The 23,880-nt window shown below is 48.3% G+C and overlaps 1 protein-coding gene across 2 annotated transcripts in view; it reads right to left on the bottom strand.

Moving 5' to 3' along the window:
* Positions 1-7,647: 7,647 nt before the first annotated feature.
* Positions 7,648-23,880, bottom strand: part of FBLN7 (fibulin 7) — a 35,296-nt gene continuing 19,063 nt past the window's right edge. The window contains exons 3-8 of one of the 2 annotated variants that reach the window (XM_054023089.1): positions 21,169-21,339; positions 15,674-15,799; positions 14,723-14,860; positions 12,846-12,983; positions 10,813-10,951; positions 7,648-9,430 (exon numbers count right to left, since the gene is read on the bottom strand). In XM_054023089.1, the coding sequence (XP_053879064.1) occupies positions 9,058-9,430; positions 10,813-10,951; positions 12,846-12,983; positions 14,723-14,860; positions 15,674-15,799; positions 21,169-21,339 (1,085 nt within the window). In that variant the 3' untranslated portion in view covers positions 7,648-9,057. The remainder of the gene's footprint in view (positions 9,431-10,812; positions 10,952-12,845; positions 12,984-14,722; positions 14,861-15,673; positions 15,800-21,168; positions 21,340-23,880) is intronic. The other variant, XM_054023090.1, reaches the window with a different exon arrangement.

Below are 23,880 nucleotides of genomic sequence, written 5' to 3'. Positions count from 1 at the left end.
ACATGCAGGAAAGATTGCAAACAGCAGCGCATTTCCCATATCAAGGATGAATTGGGTTGTCCATTTAAAATGGGGTTTCAATGTAAAAGGAGGGGGCTGCGGTTTCCCGGTTAACATGCGGCACAAACACAAGTAAACCACCCCCCCACACACGATTCTCTGGGATGATCACTTCACCCCTCCCCCCCACCGCGTGGTTAACAGCGGGGAACATTTCTGGTCAGAAGAGCAGGAACGGGCGCCTCTGAATGTCCCCCTTAATAAAATCACCCCATTTCAACCAGGAGAGCTTTCTGGAGATGTCCCTGGAGGATTTCCGCTCCATCCCCATACACGTTAACAGACTTTTCCAGTAGATGTACTGGCCGCGATTGCCAGGGCAAATTAATCATTAAACACGCTTGCTTTTTTTTTGTAATGTTTACAAATAGTTACAAAGGTACACTCACCAGAGGTCTCCTGTGTGCCCTGAGGGTCTTGGGTGAGTTCGGGGGTTACTGGTTCCAGGTCCAGGGTCACAAACATATCCTGGCTGTTGGGGAAACCGGTTTCTCCGCTTCCTTGCTGCTGTGAGCTACCTACAGTACCTCCATCGTCATCTTCCTCGTTCCCCGAACCGTCTTCCCTGTGTGTTTCTCCAGTGAGAGAGTCATAGCACACGGTTGGGGTAGTGGTGGCTGCACCCCCTAGGATCGCATGCAGCTCCGCGTAGTAGCGGCAAGTTTGCGGCTCTGCCCCGGACCTTCCGTTTGCTTCTCTGGCTTTGTGGTAGGCTTGCCGTAGCTCCTTAATTTTCACGCGGCACTGCTGTGTGTCCCTGTTATGGCCTCGGTCCTTCATGGCCTTGGAGATCTTTTCTAATACTTTTCCATTTCTTTTACTGCTACGGAGTTCAGCTATCACTGCTTCATCTCCCCATATGGCGAGCAGATCTCGTACCTCCCGTTCGGTCCATGCTGGAGCTCTTTTGCGATCCTGGGAGGACTCCATGACGGTTACCTGTGCTGATGAGCTCTGCGTGGTCACCTGTGCTCTCCACGCTGGGCAAACAGGAAATGAAATTCAAACCTTCGCGGGTCTTTTCCTGTCTACCTGGTCAGTGCATCTGAGTTGAGAGCGCTGTCCAGAGCGGTCACAATGAAGCACTGTGGGATAGCTCCCGGAGGCCAATAACATCGAATTCCGTCCACACTACCCCAATTCCGACCCGCAAAGGCCGGTTTTATCGCTAATCCCCTCGTCGGAGGTGGTGTAAAGAAACCGGTTTAAAGGGCCCTTTAAGTCGAAAGAAAGGGCCTCGTTGTGTGGACGTGTCCAGGCTTAATTCGGTTTAACGCTGCTAAAGTCGACCTAAACCCGTAGTGTAGACCAGGCCTGAGTGATGTAGTTGTACCGACATAGGTCTGTAGGGTAGACTAGTCTTAAGGCAGCTTAGAGATGCCTGGCATTATTGGCTGACTTACTCTGCAGATTGCTCTGGGTTTGGATGCAGGGCCTGGTGTTTCCTGGGAGCCTTGGTCACTGCCAGAGGCGTAGCTAGCGCCCTCCGTACCCTCCGACCGGAGGGGGCCCCGCAAGGAAGGGGGCCCCTAAAAGTGGCAAAATAAATACCGCATTCCAGTTTCTGCACTGTAAGGGGCCCCGCCTGGACATATGTTCGGAGGGGGCCATGTTCAGAGGGGGCCACGTTCGGAGGGGGCCACGTTCTTTGTTGCTATGGCCCTGGTCACTACCCCTCATTTACATAAACAAATCCAGTTTTCAGCTTCAGGCTTGTTCCTCAGGCAAATAAACAGGCCAAAGGGAAACACAGAGGGGCCCATGCTAAAGAAGAAGCCAATCAGAATGAGTGACACTTTGGATGTTGCTTGATTATTCGGTCCTGTTTGCATAGCTTTACTCATTGGGTGGTCTGGCCAAGGTTTGAATGCCAATCATTGCAACCTTTCACAACTCCCCAGAGAGATTTAATATTCCCGTTCATGATACCACGCGTGCCCTTTTGGGGAATAAATCTCAACCAAAATTTCCAAAAGGTGTGAAGTGTTTTATTCTTTTCTTGCAGCCAAAGACTATGTCATTGTTTAACCACTCTAAGCAGGGGTATTAAAGAAGCATGCACAATGTAGTGTTTTGTGGCTAACATCTGAACACACTGAAATTGAGAAACAGGTGCCTGACAATGGAAGCGGTGATAACTTGTAACTGTTCGGTGTATGTGTAAGCATCATATCTACATATGCAAACCATGCAGGCTATTTCTGAATCAGCATTGCTGCCTTCTACAACCGCATAAACAGAACTAAAAGCATAGGCCGTGGTTTATCAAAAATCAAATATTCACATCTCACGTTCCCTTAGCTCAAGCCCTAAACACGATCAAGATATATTTTTCCAAAAGGGATAAAATTCATAGTCACTACAAAGTATTTTTGTTATAATAGTCTCATGGAGTTTTTCCTTAGGACTCATCCGTTAGGATAAAAAGAGCAGCTAATGAGTGACCTAAATGACGCAGTGGTAGGAAATGTATGTGGCTTAGATTAAAACAAGCTATGGTTGAATTGTTCTGTGTCTTTGCTCAATGGTCAACTAGTGTAATGACTGTCAAGGGAAACTGTCACAATTGTTGACGCACTGGTGGAGATCTTTGATTCCTTAAGAAATCACAATGCTATCAACAATGCAATTCATAAGGCGACTTGGAAGATCAGAAAACAAGGCATACATTGACTTTTCAATGGATTCTATCACCCATTGGTTCATATGGGAGTGAGGTAGCCGATGATCTGGCCAAAACTGGATTGGAGTGACAACAATTGAGGATATTGATGCCCTATCAAGGGAAATATTAGCTGAAATGGTCAAAAGATGAAAGATCCCATGATTGATATCAAAGCAACAGCTGATTCACATGGCTATAAATTATGTACCCATGGTGTCATGTGGAATGAACGTCCATCTTAAATGGTCCCTTGCAAGTCTTCTTCCTTCATCAAGATTCAGTCTGTCATCAACTTTCCATCTCAGCAGTTCTGAAGCTAAGAGGATGATGAATTTAAACTTCCATGGCAAGGCAATTGCCCCCAATAATAACCCTCCTTACCTAGGAGTCGCTCTCAATCGCAGACTTACCTGTCAACAACATGTGAAGCAGGTAAGCCATAATATGAAGATTTGCATCAATATCATCCAAAAGCTAGAGGGTTCTAGCTGGGGTTGTGATCCTCGAATGCGACAAATGGGAACACTGGCTTGAGTTTATTCCATGGCCAAGTAACGTGCACCTGTTTGGGGAAGGAGCTCACACATGGACCTCATTGATATCCAGCTAAATGTGGTTAGAAGACTTGTAACGGGCACCCTGAAGTCCATTCCACTGTGTTGGCTTCCAGTCTTTGCAAACATCCTTCCTCCAACCATCCGGCGAGAGATGGCGACGTTGCACAAGTACAAGAAAGCTCTCACTGACCAAAAGCTCCCGCTCCATGACAACCTAGTTCACACACCTCACACTCGTAAGTCTTGCTGACCATTCTGGGCAGCTGGAGAAGCTCTTCTGTCATCCAAATTCAACCCAGAAGACACCTGGTGGATACAGGCTCTGATGTAAACAACAAGCTCCTCACAAATGATCCCACCTGGTTCCTTGCTCCGTCAAAGACAGTGGATGACCATCAACCATATTAGGATGTCCCATGGAAGATGCATACACCTGATGCACAAATGGAGAATCAACAATTCACCACAGTGTGCATGCAGAGACCTCCAAAGCATCAAACACATTGTGAAGAAGTGCTCCATCTTTTCATTCCCAGGAGGTCTAGCAAAGGTGCACTCTGCATCTCCTGAAGCCCTTGAATGGATTTCTAATCTTTGTATTAACTTGTAAATTTGCTATTTCCAGTGGAAAGAAGAAAAGTCAGTATGGGAGGATTTAGGCTTCTTAAATCCCTCAAAAATTGCATCTTCCAACCTCATTTGTGGCTGTCCTTATGCTCTACATCCTTCAACCTCAGCTCTTTAATCCTTCTGTAGAAGGGCACCTTCTTCTGCACGTTGGACATGACCTCACCACTGTTGTCATCTTATTCTGCACTGGTGCAAGGCTTCAACTTGCCAGGATCGCCTCATTTGTGACAAAGCAACTCGGGAAATCACATCCGCTCTTGTGAGATTGCAGACAGGGCAAACTGCAGGAATGAAAATCAACAGCGAAGGGACTAGGATCTCTCCTCTGTGCATGCTTTAACCCTTGCCCACACTGTTCGATGTAATATTACAAGGAAAGGGAAGCTTTTCAGATCAAACACCCTTCCAGAGGACCCCATGTGAGGCGCCCAATTCATTCTCAAACGTCACAGCCTGATATGATCATTGCGGGACACAATGACAACAACTGTCACAAGCCATTCTCACTGGAAACCATTCTAATTAACGCACATGCTCTAAACAGACAGAATTGTTTCCCCTGCCCGGTCTCTCTTGCTCTCTGGCCTTAGGATAAACAACCTCAGAACAAGAATGATTTGAATGCTGTCACCTTATCAAGCCCAGAAATTCAATTTCCCAGTGGCTGAACTACAAAGGCCTGAAGTCTGAATGTGATGCTGCCGTCCCATATAGCTTACTACCATACGCTCGAGGCTGCATTCTCCTTCCTATTGTCCCAGAGCTGAGAGCGCCAAGGAAGCTCAAACCCCTCCCTGGACCAGCAGGAAGGAGATTAGATGCTGCAGGCTGGCACTGGGCTTCAGGGTTTCTGGGGAGCTTTTTCCTTCTGTCCTACGGTTCTCTTGTCTGCCTGAATCTTTTTACAGTGTGAAGAGGGACCTTTGTGGACTGGCCCATTGCTCTGTTGCAGCCCCCTGATCTATTGCTATGGGGAGACGCTTGTGCTGATAATCTCATTTCCATTCCAGCACTTCATGGCTTGCTAGTTTCATTCATTTTCATGTTCCTGGCAGTAGCAGCTCATGGGCCTCTGAGCATGGGTGACTCCTCCCAAGGCCTGAGCCCGATCCAAATTCTGGTTGAAACATTGACCTCAGGTCTCCTCCCCTGTTTCTTTCTGAAGCTGTCACTTGTTTCCCCTCCCACCCCCGAGCTGTGACAGCCATCCCAGTGCTCCAGCTATGGCTGCCGTGGCTGCAGGCATGGGCCATGCCTGTCCTGGGGCTGCTCTAGGCTGCTCATGTGGGTGCACAGCTTAAATATCCCATTCCTCCAAGGGAGGGCCGACCAGGTCACGTCTGTCATGGACTTGGTCTCAAAATCAAGTCCAGGGCCACTCTCAAAACCGGACCGATATGTGCTGCTGCTTAGCCAGGCTGGATCTCTCGATATGCAGGTTCTCCGATTGGCACCCAGCCATCTGAGTGCCTCTTGGTTTTATGTTGTCCGAGGGACTGGAAAAGCTGTGCCAGGATATTGCGGGGACATGGCCAAAAGAAGCAGCATGGTTATGAAATCTAGTTTAGCCACAGGGCGTTTGTTCGCCCAGTCCGGCCGACAGTACTTACAGCCGAGTAGCTCTGGGGAACTGGCCTTTTCCTGAAAGGCGGGCGAGGGGTTTGGCTGCATGTGACTGGCTAAGCTCACACGCCCAGGCCAGCAGGGTCACACGGAGCTCTGATAGGAAACGTGTTTATGTTCTTTCTCCCTCATTCATTGCCTGGCACAGAGCTGGGAGACGGCGGCCTTCTGAGCAGCCGTGGGAACCAGGATGGGACACGTACAGTAAGTTAAGAAGATTTCAGAGAGCTCAGCCGTGACCTCCATATCCAGCAATGGTGATTGCCGGGGGGAAGCAGTGCTATTTTGTCTCTGCAGTTTCATTTACTCGACGAGTCAGTGAACTCCCTCCAGTGCCACAGAATTGGTTTGAAGCTGTGACACAACTCGGTCCTTGAAGGGGACGTGCCTAGAGCACTGGACTGGGACCCAGGAGATAATCAGCCACTGGCCGGCTGGGTGATTTTGGGCAAGCCCTTTCACCTCTCCATGACTCAGTTTCCTCATCTGTAAAATGGGAGTAAAGCTCTTGGAGCTCCACTGGTGACAAGTACGATGAAAACTGGGTATTATGATTGCCCACAAGGTGTTGTAAAGGGCCAGGCTGTGCTTTACTGCTCCAGGGATGTGAAAGGTCAAGCAGGGGCCGAGGTGCCAGGGGCTCCCTCATATCCCTGCCCAGCAACAGGGCACCAGTGCGTTCTCTGTACTCTGGTCCCCGGCCTCTCTGTGCTGGAGTGCTCCTGGAGCCCCCGGGGGAAGTGCACGTCTGCCCCACTGGCTGCAGATATCTGTGCTTGAACTGACAGGAGAGAGCCTGTCGTCTGTCTCCAGGGTGGTTGCATCTGGCTCTAACATAGCTCCACAGACCTAAGCCCGGGAGATGTTGTCGGGCTGGTAGAAAGCCTACAAAGCAACGTCCCAAGTGCATGTGTATTTAGATTAAACACCAACACGGATTTCAAACTCCAGATGTAAATGGCTTCAGGATTACGCAAAGATAATGGGCCAGAGACTTAGCTGGTGTAGGCGAGCGTCTCAATGGAGCTATCCCCCATCTACACCGGTGGAGAATCTGGCCCAATATTGGTAGCACTTGCCAGGGGAAAGAAACGCCCAGCGTCCGATAGCTAACCACTCCACTACAGGGTTGTTTGTGGGCGTGCACCAGGGATCTGATCCAATGCCCACTGAACCCAAGGGCAAGATACCCATTGCCTTTAGTGGTATTAGCTCAGGCCCCACTTGGGGGAAAGTCTGTGGGTTTGCGTCTCCCATGAATGTGCAGGGGGAGTTTCCATGGGGAATCGCCATCAGTAAGTAGGCGCTGTGTGTCAGATCCTCCTATGTAGCCATGTGCGCATGGCCTCTAGTTTCCTTCCTGTGTCTGATGATACTATAGCATAAAAGGAAGGCGCATGAACCTCTCACCACAGGGTGCGGGTGCTGGAAAGAAACAGACACATTTCATCTTGTTGATGAAGGAAGCTTGAGAAGCAGCCATTGGAGTAACATGCTGAGGTACCTGAGTGATGAGAGCAGGCTTAAAAAACAAAAAAAACAACAAAAAAACCCCAATCCCTAGCTGGATGGCAGCTGAATGCACAACACTACATTGTTTATCAAGCCACTGAGCCAAATTCTTCCCAGGAGTAGTGCCAGTGATGTAACCTCGGGGCAAATTTGACCCATGAGCTTCTCTGGGGCTGCAGGTGTGAAACTGGGAGCAAAATTTGTCCCAAGCACTGTAAGATATCACACACTATTCTGCATTCATAATGCAAGACATGGGGCATGGTGATGTCACAAAACCAGCCATTTTTCATTGTTGTGAGCTACGGAAAAAAAAAAAGTCTAAAAAGAGGCGGATTGGGTCTAAATTGTGAGCTCAGTACACATCTGGAGTAACTCCATTGAAATCAATGGAACTCTGCTGATTCACACCTGCTCAGGATCTGGCCCATAGAATTTAATACAGAATGATCTCCTTTTGATAGCTTTTAGAACCATCCAAGGGCTCCATTAACAGGGAGGGGTCCATCAAACTCTATGGGAGGGATCAAAATGTCTATAGAACTCTTAGCATTTATTACAATCCAAAGGGTATTTTCATAAGAGGAGTTTAAACCTTAATTGCTTTCTCATAAATATGTATTTTAACAAATACTCTTACTCTGAAATGTTTCTTTAAGAAGGAAAATAGCTCGTGACAGAGAGTAGAACAGGCCTTGATTTTTTATATTTTTTTAAGGACAAATGGTATCTCCATGTTATCTGTGCTGGGTGTTTTCTGATAATAAAGCCACAAATACCGTATCCCTTTTGGGGAGGAAGTCGAGGTAATATATACTGACTGTAATCTGTAATTGTAGCATGTCGTGCTATTGATATGGGTTATTTTGGTGCCATTTTACACTATGCTAAACCTGAGACTTGGATTCTAACTCTGGCTATGTTACGAGTGAAAGCAATCGGCGGTCTTAGTCTACTCCACTGGCGATCCAACCACCCCACACATTGTGGTGCAATTCAGAACTCAAGGAACTTCATCCTGCACCATTACACTGACGGCAGCTTCCCCCCTGATTTGAATGGGAGCACGATCATGCCCTTGGTAGACCGCGCTCAGTAGCAACAAACGGAACTAGAACAACAGGAGAACTGGAGCCACTAGCCCGGAGCTGTCTTGCAGAGAATCTTACAGCGCAGGGTACCATGCCCGGCCTGTGCTATTGGCTCTTTGCGCTTGTGTAAGCTCCTATTCAGAAAATTGAGTTTTCTAAAAAATGTTCATGGCCTTAGTTAATTGACATCTACAGACTTCAACCCTTTATTGGGGCAAATGCTTTGGGACGCCTTTTGAAGGGGATTGGACCAGGACAAAGGAGTTATAAGCAACATCCGTTTGTTCAAAGATTTCTCACTAGCCCATTTTTCCATTGATGGGGAGGCTACTTGTTGTTACGGTGTCACTGATAACTGTTGGGCATGTGGCCCATTGCTAGTCTGACTGCAGGGCAGGCCAGATTTCTGGGCGGGTGCAGCTGCTGGAGACCATGTGATTTCATTCACACTTCAATGGCAGTTTTCCATGTATGTGAGTGTAAAACCAGCCAGGAGACGGAGCAGACAAATCAACCTGAAATCTGATAGAAGGATATTTACTCTATGGAGGTTTATATAGGCTATAATCTGGATTTCATTGCTACATCTCTGTTACTATGATTAGTGTTCCTGGAGGCATGTGCTACAGAAGATGGTGAGAAGCAAAGTCAGAAATGTCCAGAGTCAAAACTTCTCAAGAACAAATGAGTCTGAGATTATTGCAAGCCCCATCCTGGCATTGCCAGAGTAATGTGGTTTGTCTTGTCTCTCTGCACTGGGCTTTTAAGGTCCTGTTTTTTAGAACTGCTGCAGCACCGTGGCCTTTCACCATTTCGAAAGGAAGGAATTTCGTTCGAGTCAGCGCTGAAAGAAAGCGAGGGATGAACAGGAACAGTCCTTGGGGCTGTGTATTTGCTGACTTGCAGAAATTGCGTTTCTTTAAAACTCATAGGGAGACACGAAGACTGTGATCTTGGAGACATGCTTCGCCTGGAAGGTGCGATCCAGATACTCGGACATGTCCACCTCCACCTCGATGGTCTGGGGTCCTTTCAGGCTTTGCACAAGGATCAGTTCTCCCGTCTGCCGGTCGGAGCGCTGCATCACAAAATGCCCTCGGTTGTTGCCCCCAATAATCCCGAAGCGCAGGCTGTCAGGCCCAGGCCGGCCTGGGGCGGAGGCAGTTGCCATGCGGAAGAGAGGGGTGGGGGTTATTAGATTGGAAGGCAGAGGGAGATAATGGAAGGAGATGGACTTTGGGGCATGATGACACAATCTGCTGTCCATTGGGCAGGGGTTGCGTTCACATTGGCTAGCAATGAAAGAAAGGACAAGGGTTAAGGCAGTCCTGGAAGCGGGAAAAGCCTGTGCACGCTTACATTGTCACCGTTGGGCCTTTGTGTTCTGTTCTGTTTCTGATGAGCCATTAATGATCATGTGGAGACCTGACCGTCACGTTTATTGCCCATGCATTTCCTAAAGCACCTTCCCCAAAGTCACCTGGTGATAAAGCAGCACTCACGTACGGACCCCTAAACCACTGGAGACGCACGGCCCTAGGGATCTGAGGCAGCACTTTCATGGCTTGGACTCCTGAAAAGTAGCAGACCAGGGGCCAAATTCTGTTCCTAGTTACACCAATGTAAGTCTACGGGATCTCCACTGAAGTCAATGAAATTGGATTTATCCCTCTGTAACTAAGGACAGAAACTGGCCCCCCAGCGACTGAACTAGGCCCCCCCAACCTAGACGCAGGAGCCTCTCTGGGTACGTCTACATGGGAGGTGGGAGCCAGCCTCCCAGCCTGGGGAGCCAGATTGTCCTAGCGGGGCTTGGGCTAGCATGCTAAAAACGCTGTCTAGACATTGCGACACCAGTGGAGGCTCAGGCGAGAGCCTCCATCCTGCCTGCTGGGTCTGAGCTCCGGGGAGCAGCCCAGGCCTGCACCAGAGCCACGACATCCACATGGCTATTCTTAGTGCGCTAGCTTGAGCTGAGCTAGCAGGAGTCTGTCTGCCCGGGCTGGGAAGGTCGCTCCCAGCTGCAGCGTAGACAGACCTTAAGAGAGCTGGAGCTAGAAAGCCAGGCTCCGTAGAGGGGGCTGTAGCAGGCATCAGGTGTGGCTCAGGCACAGCAGGGGACGTGAAACCCATGCTGACCAGGGTGTCACACACACATCTCTCAGGCACGCCTGGAGGAGACCCAGGCACTTACGAAGGGTTGGGTATTGCCACTGAGATCTGCTAGGTGAAGCTGAGGGTGAAAACCAGGGAAGTCAATGGGAGTTTTGCCATTGACATCAACAGGGCCAAGATTTCACCTGGAGAATGGTATTCCCTATATTCATAGATGATACGGCCCGAAGGGGCCATTGTCAGTGACCATTTAGGTTGTCTTCCTGTCTAGCACTGGGCACAGGACTTCCCTGAATTAATTCCTGTTTGAACGAGCGCACCCCTCTGCAAGATGCTCCCTTCTTTTGGATTTAGCCAAATGGAGAACTGAACTAATTTCCCGCCGAACAACCTGGGAAGGGAGGAGCCCTGTCCCCGGGGGTGACAGTGATCTCCCCAAAGCAGGCCTGTTTTAATACTGTCGGTCAAAAAGGTAAATACCCTGTCGAGCTTTTCAGCCATGGGCTGTTTTCTCTGGCATTGCCAGGGGGCTGATTCTTTTGCAGTCCCTACTACTTACAATGGCGATGTTTTCACATAGCTGGCATTGCCGCTGGGCCGAGGGCACTCGGCGCTGACGCACTGGAAGCCTCCTCCTGTATTAATGCACGTCATGCCCCTGGTGCAGTTGTGCTGGGACAGGCTGCACTCGTCTATATCTGCAAAACAGCGACAATCGAACAGAGCACGCCAGACGAAACTGCTCAAAGGGCAGAAAAGTGACCATCAGTCGGCACTGAGGGCCTGACATGGCCGCCGGACTCCTATAAAACACGCTCCCTTTTATGAAGGGAAAGACGGGGTCATTTTTTAGAGTAGATTTGCCTTTGGAAGACTTCACGCAGCAGCACGACTCTGCGTTGTCAGAGACATTCCAACTCCCCTTGCGTTATAGCTGCCTCATTAGAAACGATTGTAAAGAACATTAAATGTTGTTTTACTGAGCTGAAAGGGTTAACACTCTGTTGTCACTCACTCTTGTCCACCTACATTTCATCTCTTTACTGGGGAAATTTGATTTTTTGGGTCAGAGGCTGCTCTTATCTCCTTTTTGCCTGTTACCATCATAATAGCTTCTAAAGTGGTTAAATGGTTAAATATAAGGAAGAAAACATGATAGCAGCAATTTTCACCTGATCCCTCTTCCTCACTTAGCAGTCAGTACCTTCTAAATACACATTATCCATCTCCAGCAAAGTGAGTTAAAAAAGTAAAGCTAATGTAAATCATTCAGACTTGATAGAAACACTAGCATTCTCCATCTCTTCCTTTCTTCTGTCCTTCTGGCACATAACGGGATGCTTTTTGTACTATAACCTCTGTCTGTAGATAGGTTAACCCTTGCTAGCCCAGGAAAATCAAAAAAAGGTCTAAACTAGAGCAGAAAAATTAAAATCTATTTTTGTGTCAAATTTCAAAATTACAGAGTTGCTTGAAACTGACCTATTTTTTTTAAATATGGATAGAATATTTTAATTAAAATCTTACCAAACCATTATCAAAAATTGTATGTTTTCAGTAACTGCTCCTCCCCCGCAAAAATATATATTTATTAAAAGGCACTAAATTTTTCACAAAAAAACACATTTTGACAAAACTGATGCTTTTTCATAATGAATTTCATTTTTGAAAAAAGGCTATTCTTTGATGAAAATCTGTTCACTCAAACAATTTCAACCAGATCTAGTCAAATCTTTTAAAATAACCAGCAATGTTTTTCTCCTGTGAATTCAAATTGGAACAGGTGCAGAGAAGGGCTACACGGATGATCAGGGGAATGGAGGGCCTATTTTAGGAGAGGACTCATGATAAAATCCGGAGAGCTGGAACCATCGAGGCCTTGATTCAACAAAGCACTAAAGCACAAGCTTAGTTTTGAGTGGAGAAAATCCCACTGCCTCTCCCTTTTACCTCTCTCCCCCACTTTGTTTCCACTGGGAAAGGGGAGAAAAAGGTAAAAAAAAAGGGGAGAGAAAAGGACATTTTTGACCAGCTTTATTAAAGACACACCTTCCACAGGATTCGGGAATGTGTCGATTTTGATGAAATTCCACCTGGTGTCCTGCCAGTTCACCTGCTGTCTCCTCACCTGAAGCCCCAGCTCCCAGGCTCACTGATCTGTGGCAGCCTGGAATAGGGTGACCAGACAACAAATGTGAAAAATCGGGACAGGAGTCGGGGGGTAATAGGTGCCTATATAAGAAAAAGACCCCAAAATTGGGACTGTCCCTATAAAATCGGGACATCTGGTCACCCTAGCCTGGAATTACCACTCTCCACCCAGCTCTAACAACGGATACTGGCAGGGTGAAATCCCGGAGTCAGCGGGAGTTTTGCTGTCGACTACACCATGTGAGGCTTTCAGCCCACTGAAGTCAATGGGAGTCTTCCTCTCTATAAAATCTCTGCACACGTTCGGTTGGACCCAGCAGGTCTTTGTGACAGGAAGTTACATATGAAATCAGAAAATAATACAGCTTCTGCAAATGCGCTTTTGTTTCCTGCAGCAGGCCCCAGCCTGTGGTGCCCAGCTCTCCGAGCGCGCTGGCTCACCTTCACAGCTTTTCCCGTCTCCGAGGATCTTGTACCCACTGGGGCAGGAGCAGCGGTAAGAGCCGGGAACGTTGACGCAGGCGTACATGCACAGACGAGGGGCTCCCTCCAGCTTGTAAACCTCACACTCGTTTACGTCTGCAGAGGAAACACACCGTCTCATACAGCACAGACCCTGCACAAAAAGGTTCACCCCAGCAAAGAATTCCTGCTGACAACCATTTCACTCTTTGCCAGGACAAGAGCACCCGGGAATAGCAGCAAACTGCTCAGTTCCTCCCAAGAGTGGCCAGGAGTGGACCACCATGGAGAAACTAGTGAAATTGCAGAGGCACAGTGTTACCAGGGCAAAGATATTTCGGTGCTTAGTGGTGTGTGGGATGAAATCTGACTCTCCTCCGCTTTGGGGCTGGCTGACTTGATTCTAGCCCATGCTATCCGACAATACGAGCGAGCAGTATGCAGGCCACGGGCCATGCAAAACGTGCACGCAAATTGGACTAGTATTTCCTTAACGAAAGGGCCAGTCTGCTGGGTTTTGCAAGTGATGGAGTTCTTGAGATGCCCCCAATTGCAATAGACATACCTAGATTAGTTGGGTTTAAAATGCTTGGCATTTATCCTGTCCCTTTTAGCCACAGACCACAACGCCCCGATTTACAGGTAGGGGTGGTTTCATCCACTACTGAAATGCAGGCGCTTAGGGGTTGGGAGGCTGCACCGGGGACACAGCTGATTAGGACGGTAAGTGGAGGAGAACAGCTTGTCATAGAAATGCAGGGACTCTGGCTCCAGGGAATAATATGGCTTGCAGGTACCTAGGAAGCTGCCCTTGCATGGCCGCGGCCTGAACCTGCAAGGTGAAAGCAAAGCTGTTCTGCTTGCAGGTGTTTCTTGCTAGTGAAAGCAGATTCTAAGCAAATAGTAGGGTGATGGTAATTTATTTTTTATCTTAAAAATGTATTTTGGGTTCCTGGTGAGTTCCCAGGAGGCGCTGGCTGTCGCCAAGTTTGGGCGTCCATGCTGTAGCCAATAGAAATGGCAGCGCAGTGATTTATAGTAGGTAGAATGCACTGTAATTTCCACTCTGCTTGCAAAAAAATGCCTGAAGATCTTAAACGGCCACAAAGACCTTGATTTTGTGTCTGAGCCAAAAGATGGCACCTGGATTCTCCTCAGCGGTCTCCTGTCCAAGTGCTGGCTCCAAGCGCCTTAATTTATGAAACGGGACCAGAGCACGGACCTGGGCGGAGATCACAGCTTCAGCACAGAGCTCAGTGCAATGGTTAAAAAAAACAAATAGAAACAAGGCAAAAGAGATGTCTCTGAGCAAAACGAAAGGAGGGATATTCAGTAGGTGCAGCAGTTTTTACGGATGATTGCGGTGGACAGGGCTGCTTGGAAGAGGCTAAGGCTTTGTCTACGCTGGACTTTCATCCGCAAAACATTTGTCGTTTAGGGTGTGTAAAAAAACACATCCCCGAATGACAAAAGTTTTGCCAACGAACAGCGCCAGTGTGAACAGCACTGAGCTCTCCTGCCGACAAAAAACGTCCACCCTCAACAAGCAGGGGTAGCTTTGTCGGCAGGAGGAGAGCTCTCCTGCCCACAAAGCGCTGTTCACTCTGGCACTTTTTGTCGGCAAAACTTTTGTCGTTCAGGGGTGTGTTTTTTTCACACCCCTAAACAACAAATGTTTTGCCAACGAAAATCCCAGTGTAGACAAAGCCTTAGCCTCTTCCAAGCAGCCCTGTCCACCGCATTCGTCCGTAAAAACTGCTGCACCTACCGAATATTCAGCTGCTCAGATGTGTTGTGTGTGCATTGGGCAGCAGACGGGTGAAAGCTGCCGATGGATATTTCTGCTCATCTCCTACCCTGACATATGCTGTTGTCGGCCGTGCCGCTCATGTGGAAGCCGGCTTCGCAGCTGCAGTGCTGGGTCCTGTCGATTTTGGCACAGCGTGGCTTGCGACTGAAAGCCGGGTCGTTCGTAACACTCCACGCAGGTGGGGCTAAAGGAGAGAAGAGAGGAAACTCTAAAGTGCTTCTTGGGCACCTGGCTCACAGGCCTGCAGTAACATTTTCAAAAGTGCCTAAATCACTTAGGAGTCTCAGTTCCATTTTCAAATGCAACTTAAGCACTTAGGCCTAGATCTTTAAATGCACTTTTGAAAATTCCACCAGATGCCTCTATGCATCTTTTGGCACCCAAATACTTTGAAAAATCTATCCCCGAGGAGCTTAAGTCTTATTGAAAATCACTGGGAATTATACTTTTAAGTCACTTAGGGACTTTTGAAAATGTTGCCCTTGGTTCCTACTAGAGCCATGTGATTTTAGTTTATTATTCATATAATTTTACTTGAGTATTTATCACAATTCCTCTTGCTCAGGGGCATAGGTGACGGGTAGGGGCAGGCATGCGGGGTCAAGTGCCCGCCAAGATTTCTGGCTGGCCTGGCAGGGGGGGTGAGAGAGGCTCCATTCTTCTCCCGCTGTGCCTGCCTCCCGGCACGCTCGGCCTCTGTCCCTGGCAGCTGGCCCGGGCGGGGGACTATTTGCTATTCATTAATCATGTTGTGTGACTGGTTACCAAAGTCACATGACATTTTTTCTCCTCCTTGATGAGATGGGGCAGATTTTGGAAAGTGCATAGTCTTTGGAAGCTCAGGGGCTGTGTTTGTACAGCACCCGGCACAGTGGGAATTACTGTCATTCTGAGGTTAGAAGCTGACATCTGAGAATGGGCAGGGGCTTCTGCCTTGTAATTCGTTGTCTGCCTTGCTCAAGTCTCTTTCTCTTTCGCACCTCACCTGGTTACATACCTGTTTGTGATTGGTACTGGCAGTTCTCACCGGTCCACCCTTGAGGACAAGTGCATTTGTACTGGTTTACTCCATCCACACAAGTTCCACCATTCTGGCAGGGATTGCTCGAGCATTTGCTGATCACTAAGGGGAAAAAACATTTTTAAAAACAAACTATACTGGCTCTATCTTTCCTAGCGTAAGGCCTGACCCTACAGTCCTTCAGTGGATGTCAGCGGGAGTTTTGCCTGAGTAAGGACCGCGCGATCAAGCCCATGATTTTAATAATTCATGAAATATAATAATAATAATAATTAATAATAATACATTTAAATCAGGATTTTAAAAATGGGTGCCAACATTTAGGTTCCTAAGACTTCCTTAAATGTTAATGGGGGGTGGGTGGGTGCTGGGTGCTCAGCGCTTTTGAAAATCAAGGCTTTAGGAGCCTAAAATAGGGATTTAGGAGCTTAAGTTGAGGCCCCCCCATTTTTTTAAATCTCGGCCTTAATTTTTAAGCACACCTTTCCTTGCCAAGCCACAGTTTGAGTGCCCAACACCACTACCCACATCGCACCTTGACGGCTTTAGCGCCAGGTGCATGTTTTCCGGTTGGCTGTTTCAGGTCAGTAGGTGTATTACTGCCGATGCAGCTAGTTTGTTTAACTGCATCGCCAAAGTCATAAACCTCCCAAAGGATCTTTTCAAATAGTTTTTATTAGCGAGTAACTCCCTTGCGATGACTGGCCCCGTCGCTTGCAGAATCAATCTAAAAGCTATCGTAGACGGTCAAACAAAGACGACAGAACCCAGTGCAGTTAGTCACACCTCCGCCCCAGGATCATGTTAGCCTAAGTTGGGACAACCCCCAGCTTTGGAAACAATAGCGAGTTCACCTAAGCCATATTATCACTCCTGCCTGGCATATTCTCTTCCTAACTCATTAGTTCAAAGGAATGGCCGTGAAGAAGCAGGCTGTGAACGCTACATGGCTAGCAATTCCTAAGCACACGCCAAAAGCCGAGCTTGCTTGGTCATCAATAGCATATTCGAAATATTTCAGGACTGCTAGAGCATGAAGTTATTGACCAAGACGTGAGAGAGTATTAACCGCCCCCGTCCTTGAATTTGCTGCCAGCAGAGATCCAAATCTCGCCTCTCACTTGCTCTCTGCAGCGATTGTGTGCAGTGGGACGCACTAACACCTGGCCTACAAGCTGCGGGGGGAGACAACATGTCTCGAAGTGGAATGCACATCAGTCGCTGCACAGGTGTTCAGCAAAGGAATGCAGGGTTTCGTTGGTTGCCAAGCATTTTCATGTCAAGGAAGACTACATAAAGCCTCCTTTCTTTCTCATCTACATACCGAGCCTGGGAAGATTAAATGGCCCTCTGTCCTTATCCCCAGCTCATTCTACAGACGGTCCAGGCTGTCAGCTTATCTAGTATGGCTGAGTTCATCTCTTTAGACACTTCATAATAGACCACTCCAGCGCTCGGTGATTTCAGCAATGCAGAGGGTATATGTTGGGAGCTTAGTACACCATTAGCATTTTAGACAATGTGGTGGAATTTCCTTAAACAAACCCCACTTTCAATCTGCAGAGCTCCAAGCTATTTAAACCTTGTGATCCCCACTGCGGGAATGTCAACTACCCAGGCTATAAAGAGTATATTGGCCATAGGGGACCGTTTTAGGATCCAAAAGACTGATACAAACATAGGCTTTATCCAGAACAAATTACATGATGTGTCTCTCATGGCATCCAACCTAAATACATGCCTGACTTTAAATTAACATTCAAAGTCAATCCTTCCCTACGAATTGCCAGGCACGAAAGGGCTGGTACTAGAAAGACTCACACATAGCAGGTGGCAGAGTTTCTTTTTCAAACTCTCTCCCATAACCCGAGCTCCCGCAGCGAGCCACTCCACATGCCAGCCGGGGTGAGTTCTGTGGGAAGTTTGTGATGTGGATAAACTCCTTATAAGCTTAACAACAAAACCAAAGGCTCCATATGGGACGAGAAGACTCGCTGTTTTAGCAAAAGGAGAACACAGATTTCTCATTGGGAGGCACCAAAGATCCCTAAAGATCAGCTGGGGGAGGCGGTGCAGTCAGTGACTTTGTGATTCTGAAGTGTTTGCTTGTCATAGGTGTTGCTGGGCCGTAATTCATGTTCTGATTGCGTATAGCTTTGTAGGATTGTTTTTAAATCAATGAACACTTTATAAGCAAAGCAGGTGCCCCTGTTCACAGCCCTCCAACTTTAAACAGTTCATGTTGCTTTTATTATCAGGATCATTTACTTTACACCTGGCCAAGAGTTTGGTTTTAGCAGGTCTGTGAGGCTCTGATCTCTTTCTCAGCTTATCTTTGGGGCACCTGGGGAGCTTGTTTTTTTTTTTAAAAGAACCCTTAAGCCCACTCCTAAAAGAGCTTAAATACTAGTAATACTTAGTACTTCTCTGGCTCTTTTCATCAGTAGATTTCAAAACACTTTACAAAGGAAATCAGTATAATTATCCCCGTTTTACAGATGGAAAAACGGAGGCAGAGGGCGATGCAGTGACTTGCCCACATTGACTCAGCCAGTCAGTGGCGGAGCCACAAGTAAAACAGCAGGTCTCCTGAATCACAGCCCAGTGCTCTAACCACTAGGCAATGCTGCCTTGTCTAAAGATGGAAATATCCAAATCGGGGCAAGCATGTTTCTGCCATTCTAGGTTGAAACTGGCCTGAATATAGAGCAGCCACTGTAAGTTCATTGGCTTCCTGGCTGAAGCATCCATGTTAGGAGTGGTTCAGTGGGAGGTTTATCTAGCATAAATCATTCTTCTCCCATAGGTGTTTCTTAATGGGGGAACCTTTGGCAGGTCCATGTGCATTAAATGAAAGCAGATGTCAGTGTCTTGTGATCGACTCGTGCACAGTTTCTAGAAATGCTGCTCAACAGTGTTTCTTTGGAATGATTCAAAATGTTGCATTTGGAAGGGAACGAAGCCCAGCGCAGCTCTGGGAATGACAAGGGCAAGGGAGCGCTGCGGGGATTCCAGGGTGGGTTACTGTGAAGAGCTGCCAATATTTTAACAAAGGACACCTCCAAAACGTTCCCTCTTTCTCTGCGATCAGGCCGAGGTGCCAGGGGCTGAGCAGTGCTGAGAAGAGATGTGCATGAGGCACTGAGCAATTCTGGGCATCGTCCTTCGGGGAAATGTTTTTAAACGAGCCGCCTTTTGGTGCGATCTGGGCCATTCCCAATGCAAAACAAGTGATGGTAAGAAGTGGTTCCAAGCGCCCGAAGTGGTCAAAAATTGTGAGCTGGGTCTTCAAAAATCACAAGACTGGTTTAAACAATCATGAGATTTAAAAAAAAATCCCTAATACATTTTGGGTTCCTTTTATTTAACCTCTAGTTTCCGAGCCTTCAGGGGACACTTGGGAGGCATTTTCAAACTTTTCTCCCTAACCAGGGGAGCAGCTGGTTTGCTGCAGTGGAGGGGTCCTTTCATAAATTACGTGTGGGCCTTCCCCAGCTCCACAGTGATTCCCCACTCCCACCCGGCAAACAGCCCTCGCTCCACAGGCTCACACGTGCTACTTTGGAGGGTCAATCTTGAAAAGCACTTGGTGCCAGAGGACAAACTAGTACGCAAGTGCCCTTGCAAACAAGCGCCTCCCGCCTGTGCCACATCCCTGAAACCAGGGGCGGCTCTATGTATTTTGCTGCCCCAAGCAGGGCAGTCAGGCGCACCCGCGGGAGGTCCGCTGGCAACGCAGATTTGGCGGCATGCCTGTGGGAGATCCGCCGGTCCTGCGGCTTCAGCGTACCTGCTGCCGAATTGCCGCCGAAACTGCGGGACCGGCGGACCTCCCGCAGGCATGCCGCCGAGGCTGCCCCCCCGCGGCTTGCTGCCCCAGGAACGCGCTTGGTGCGCTGGTGCCTGGAGCCGTCCCTGCCTGAAATACACAGTGTTTTAACAGAAAGAATAATCAGTATCCTCGAAATGAGAGACACGTTACATGACAATGCGTTATGCCAATTTTAAATGGGTGAAATTGGATCAGAATTTGGCCCAAAAGGAAGACGAGAGCATGGATCCTGCTGGTAGAAAGCTCAGATGTCGTTACAATAATGTATCTATGAATTAGAAATACATGTGAGAGCAATAGTTTCAAAGTAAATTTATTCTCCACCCGTTGCACTTAGAGAGGGTCTTTCAGCTGAGGATCTCCCTGTGGGTGTGTCGTCCCCCCGTTATATAGAGGAGGGAACAGAGCCATAGAGACACTAAACGAGCTGAACAAAGTCACAAAATGACTGAGTGGCAGAGAACTGGGAACAGAATCCGTGACCCCACACTGCCCCCGAGCACAGGAATGCCGCATCGGCGCAAAGTCTTTCTTTCATGGAAATTTGTGGGGATTGTATTTCTGTTGAGTTACTTCGGTGGTCAGAGCGCCACAATGGGCGCTGTAGGCTTTGAATACCAGTTTCAATCAGTCTTGTGGTTTTGGAAAACATACTTAAAAAAAAAAATCCTTTTTTGTGCAACCGCGTTAAGCCAAATGCCTGTTAACTACCATGAAACATATTTCTGCCCAGGAAATTATTTTTAATAGAGGTAATTAGATATAATTTTCTTGTTTGCCAATTCGGATCAATCAGACGTTGGACAGAAAGGCAGCCGTCCAAATAAGCATCTGAGGGGAATTATTGTGAATGTGATGTGCCAGCTGCTTCAGACCCTGATATTTATTGTTATGAAATAAACTGTCTATTGAGGAGTTGGTTTTATGCTCAGAGCTTCAGCCCTGAGCACAATAAATGAAACTCACGTGGACTCAGGATGAGAAAAGTGGAACAGATGTAAGGTTGACTGTTAGAGCCGGGGACCCCCGTTACGCAGAGCTGGAAACCAGCCCAACTACTGGTACACAATGCAACGGACCCAGCCATTATTATTCAAAGCTGAAGAGGGGGACTTTTCCAGTTCAGTGGAGACTGTCCAAGCACAGCTCCAAGGGTGTGGGCTTGCTGAGGCCTGCAAAGGGCCAGCTGTGAGTTCTGCAGGCAGGAGAGGACTAGCCGTGGCATCTCCACATCTCCTCTCCCTGGGAGTTGGTATTTGCAAAGAACAGAACATCACTAAGCTAAATGCCTGGGTCACAGGACCAGCCCGCTACTCAGTAAAGAGTGTAAGGTTGCTAAGATTCAGGAGAAGAATCCTTAATGGATAAAACCACCCCTCCCCCCTCATCACCACACTTATGCAAGAAGCTGAAGTTGGGGAGATAGCTGACAAGCCAAGGGGAAGCAATAGCATCGAGGAGAACCCAGGCGATGCATTAATCTCTCCTGCACACCCACCAGCTGCACTGAGGAGTTACGACATTTTACGGTAGGGTCGCTACACTGGTTTTGTTCTCTCACCGGGGCATGCACGGGCCTGTGCGGTGACATGAAGATGGACTCACACACTCAAACCAAGGGCATGAAAAGGCAAAGTACCTTTGCACCGCGGTGCTTCTCCAGTCCAGCTGCCATTTGCCTGACACACTCGGGTGCTGGAACCCAGGAGCTGAAAACCAGGTTCGCAGGTGAAATGGACTTCATGGTCCACAAAGTACTTGGTACCAAATCTTCTGCCATCCACGGGGGCATCCAGTGCAGGGCAAGACACTGCAAAAGCACAGTGGGAAATGCTGAGGTTAAATACTCAGTATGCTAGCCACCCCTGGAGTACTCGGTACACAGTACTCGGACAGCCAGCTGGCTTACAGCCTTCTGCCTCTCGGCTCAGGATTGTTCCCATGGAGTAACAAAGCCTGAGCAATTGTAGTTACCCCTGGTGTTGGTCAAGCCATGCCGTGCCTCCTGTGTTTAAATAGTGAAAGACCTAGAATCTGACATGGATCCTCACAAAGGAGAATTTTATGAAGAACAGGCCAGATACTGAGACCTTTATTCATAGTGAGCGATACTTGAGGCTGGAAGTGGTTCCATTGACTTCAGAAGGGTTACTCTCAGAGTAAGGCACTATTCAACTAGACAAAGGCCCTCAGAATCTGCCTCCAAAATACATGGCTTATTTTACATTAGGTATGAAATAATCAACAGAGAAAAAGTGTATGGAAAATCAGCTAGCAGAGCCCACTCCTTCAGATGCTGTCTTCCAACTGAAAGCAAGAAAGAAAAGTGAAGTATTGACATTTACAAAAAATCCACAAACCACACGAGGAGAGTGAAACAGCGGTACCATTAAAGAATGCTCTGTCTTCAGCAAAGAAAATCAGCACGTCAATAATAGGTTCGTGTTCAGAGCCCGCTGGCCTATTTCATGACAGAATTATCTAAGTGCCGCGAGGGCTAGTCACGTATGAAAGGAAAGAAAGAATGAGCTGGTACCTCGCAATGGAAGACTATAGGACATCCCTACTTGTATGGTCTGGGAGGTCCCTACTCTGAGTAGCCATTGGCCGGATGAAGCATTTGATAACACGCAATTGTTACACGCTCTGGGCCAAATCTTCTGTGGGAGTAAACCGGTGCAGCACCACTGAAGTCAGTTTAGAGCAGCAGTGAATCTGGCCATCTTTCTGTTTTACATGAAACCTCTTCACTTTCCCCAGAATGAGAAATGCGTCTCTGCGGGAGTAAAATGCCCCCTTGTTAGATGTCAAAAAAGTGCCTCTTAGGGCAGGGGCTGCAGAGCACTATGTAGAGTGGTGGGCATAGGTTCCCCCCAACCCTCCTCTTGCTGTCTCATGGACCTCCCCCGCAGCAGCCTGACTCCCCCAGCCCATGAGTCCCTACACCCACCCCCTCCAAATCGGAGTGGTGTCGCCCACCTGCGTGCCAGGTCACAACCTCACTCTTAAAGTTGGCCTGCCTGCACCACTGTCATGACAGAGGGGCCACCGGGTCACATTTCAGTGAGTGGGGGTGTGAGCCGGTGCACAGTGTGGAAGCAGAGAAAGAACTGTCATGCATTGCATCCCCTTCCTGTCAGTTCTTTCTCTGCTTCCACAACAGGGTCACAGTGCCGCTCAGATACCCATGGCCCGGGAGGCCCGTCTGGCTCTGCGACCTATGCTTTTGAGGACCTGATCCTGCCAACGCTACAGGGTGTAATGCTTCCTGCCACTGACTCCAATCGGCAGGAATCTCACACCTGCACAAAGTGTGTGAAAAGCTTAGGTTGCCATGTCGAGCGATCAGAAGTCACAAGTGTCAGATCCATGGAGGCCCACGCAAGCTTCATTGTGTGTCCAACCTGCCCACTGAACGAGGCAGGGATCCGGTGGGTGAGCCCATAATTAAAGACCATACCTGAACGCAAGGTGATGTGAACAGCGCCAGCCACCATGGAAGGGCCAATATTCCTGTGTCCTAGGCTAGCTCCAGTGCTGTATGGAAACGTGCCCCCCCATTGAATGCCTCCCTGTAGCAAGTCCAGTGCAGCAGCAAGAGGGACTGTGGAAGGGGTTGGTTTGTCTCACCCCGGTGAACGTTTCACACGATGGCTGGTAAAAGGTGAGATGGTTTCGAAGGCTCACCCAGCACTTGCGGAGTGGGGCTCTCCGAGGGCGCCGCCCAGCTAAGTGACAGGCATTGGGAGGCCGTTCCAGGCAGAGGGGCAGCAGAGCAGAATGCAGAGAGGTCTTTGAATGAAAGGGCTATTGTTGTATCATTAGCAGAGCAGAGAGAGTGGGGGAATCTGTGGGGGGTGGCGTTTGCAGGCTCCCAGAGGCGAGTCAGCTCTGGAGAAAGGCTGCTGGGATTTCTTGAGTCAGGTTGACTCCGTTCACTGCTCTGTTGTTTTATTAGCATCACGGTGCAGCAGTGAATTTTATTCAGCATTCTCAGAAATGTTCTCCGACACTCTTCGCCCCCAGTGGCGAAGCTCCCAGCTAACACTCAGCCAGCTCTCGGAGAGAAGGCAGCTATCCGAATCTTCACCGGAAGTGTGAAGATGTTTGGCCAAAGGCATTTCTGCTAAGTCAAAGCTCTTGGTTCTGGGGATGCCATTTAGTGTGGTATCAATTCTGTTCCCTTACAGCAATGTCAGATAGGAAAGTGAATCAGTAACATCCAAACTATACCATGAAACTGAAAAGGAAACTAAAGGGCTCTTCATTTGCACCTTTCAATGTGGATGTGCAGTTTACTTACAACAGGTGCCGTGCCCTGGCAGCTAGTGCCTGGGCGGAACAATACCCA

Source organism: Malaclemys terrapin, chromosome 3, assembly GCF_027887155.1.
Source record: "Malaclemys terrapin pileata isolate rMalTer1 chromosome 3, rMalTer1.hap1, whole genome shotgun sequence".
Classification (NCBI taxonomy): domain Eukaryota; kingdom Metazoa; phylum Chordata; order Testudines; family Emydidae; genus Malaclemys; species Malaclemys terrapin.
This window is presented reverse-complemented; position numbering and strand designations above follow the sequence as displayed.